The following is a 1,549-nucleotide window of genomic DNA, read 5'->3' on the forward strand; positions in this document are numbered from 1 at the left end:
ACAGACCCTGACACTGCTCCTCCTCCTGCTCCTCCTCCTGCTCCTCCTCCTGCTCCTCGCACTGTAAAACTGATACGAACCCAACATCGACAACCGAGACCCCGGCGGCGTCCTGAGCCTGAGGAGCTGGTGGAGCAGAGCCGTGTGGACGAGCTCAGGCCCACGGTCCAGACGTCTCACAGCGTGGAGGACAGCGTCCAGGCTCTCGACCTTCTGACGGACGTGCTGGACAAACTGCAGGGACATGTCACGGCCGGCAGACTTTCGTCACCTCCACCACGAGTCTCCTCAGTGTCTCCAAAACCTCCCACGCCTGATCCACGGCACCGCCCCTCATCATCATCATCATCTTCTTCTTCTTCTTCCTCGTCTTCTTCTCAATCCTCCTCGTCTTCATCCTCATCTGTCACTTCCTGTGCAGAGGGTTCTCTGGTGGCGGTTAGCGCCCCCCACAGGCCGAGTGGTAGAAACGCACAGATGAGGCTCAACGGGTCGGTTGCTAGGATTTCTCTGGATGAAGAGCAGGACGATCACGACACGGGCTGTCTGAGGTCCAAGACGAGGAAGACGAGGAAGATGAGGACGTAAACTGGCAGTGAGGCCCCGCCTCTCAGATGATTGACACAGTGGGCGTGGGTTAGCAGCACCTGTGTGGGCGTGGTCAGAACTTTAATCCACAGCCAAGAAAAAAACTGTCCAGACAAATATTTGTTGATGTTTGGTTGCAGTTGTGTTGCAGTAACCATGGAAACAACAGAATAACAGACATTCACCATGTCATCATTCACTGCTTCACTGTTTGTTTTTTTGTTTGTTGTTGTTAGTGTCAGTAATGTTGACCTGCTGAAGGGGGCGCAATACCACAGGAATTGTGTGTGTGTGTGTGTGTGTGTGTGTGAGAGATAATCTGATCTCAGACCATCTGACTGAGGGATTACTGGTGACATCACAGTTGAGGGACCAATCACAGAGCAGCTGTCAGGATCAGTCCACTTAAATCTTCTGCCGATGATGAAGATGATGAAGCTGAGTGTGTGTGTGTATGTGTGTGTGTGTGTGTGTGTGTGTGTTTCACACTCACTCTTCTGTTTGAGTTTCAGGTGAAAAGTTTTAACTTTAAGTCATCGAACTAGGATTAACCAGAAATTACAGAGAGAAGAAGAAGAGACACACACAGGTGATGTGTGTGTGTGTGTGTGTGTGTGTGTGTGTGTGTGAGTGTGTGTGTGTGTGTGTGTGTGTGGGAGAGTGAGGTCGATTTGATCAGGTATAAAAACACAAACTCTCCCTTTAACATCACCTGTCATCAAACTCACTCACTTTAATCCATTGTGTGTTTGCCACCTGGTTAAACACTGACCTATATTATGGTCTGTCTGATCCAGCAGAGACGTTACCATGCCAACCGTCAAGAGCAAGAAGAAGAAGACAAAGAAGGAGACGAACGACGTGGAGGAGCAGGGAGAAGGTCAGCAGGTCAACACACACACACAATTCTGTTGTGTTGTGTTGTGTCGTGTTGTGTTGAGTTGTGTTGAGTTGTGTTGAG

At 49.9% G+C, this 1,549-nt stretch overlaps 1 protein-coding gene across 3 annotated transcripts in view; it reads left to right on the top strand.

Annotated features, from left to right (window-relative positions):
• Positions 1 to 783, top strand: part of LOC122764848 (serine/arginine repetitive matrix protein 2-like) — a 6,475-nt gene extending 5,692 nt beyond the window's left edge. For all 3 annotated transcript variants that reach the window (XM_044018807.1, XM_044018806.1, XM_044018809.1), the window contains exon 7: positions 1 to 783. This exon is cut by the window's left edge and continues 182 nt beyond it. In XM_044018807.1, coding sequence (XP_043874742.1) covers positions 1 to 588 — 588 coding nt within the window. In that variant the 3' untranslated portion in view covers positions 589 to 783.
• The last annotated feature ends 766 nt before the right edge of the window (positions 784 to 1,549 follow it).

Source organism: Solea senegalensis, unplaced genomic scaffold, assembly GCF_019176455.1.
Source record: "Solea senegalensis isolate Sse05_10M unplaced genomic scaffold, IFAPA_SoseM_1 scf7180000017707, whole genome shotgun sequence".
Classification (NCBI taxonomy): domain Eukaryota; kingdom Metazoa; phylum Chordata; class Actinopteri; order Pleuronectiformes; family Soleidae; genus Solea; species Solea senegalensis.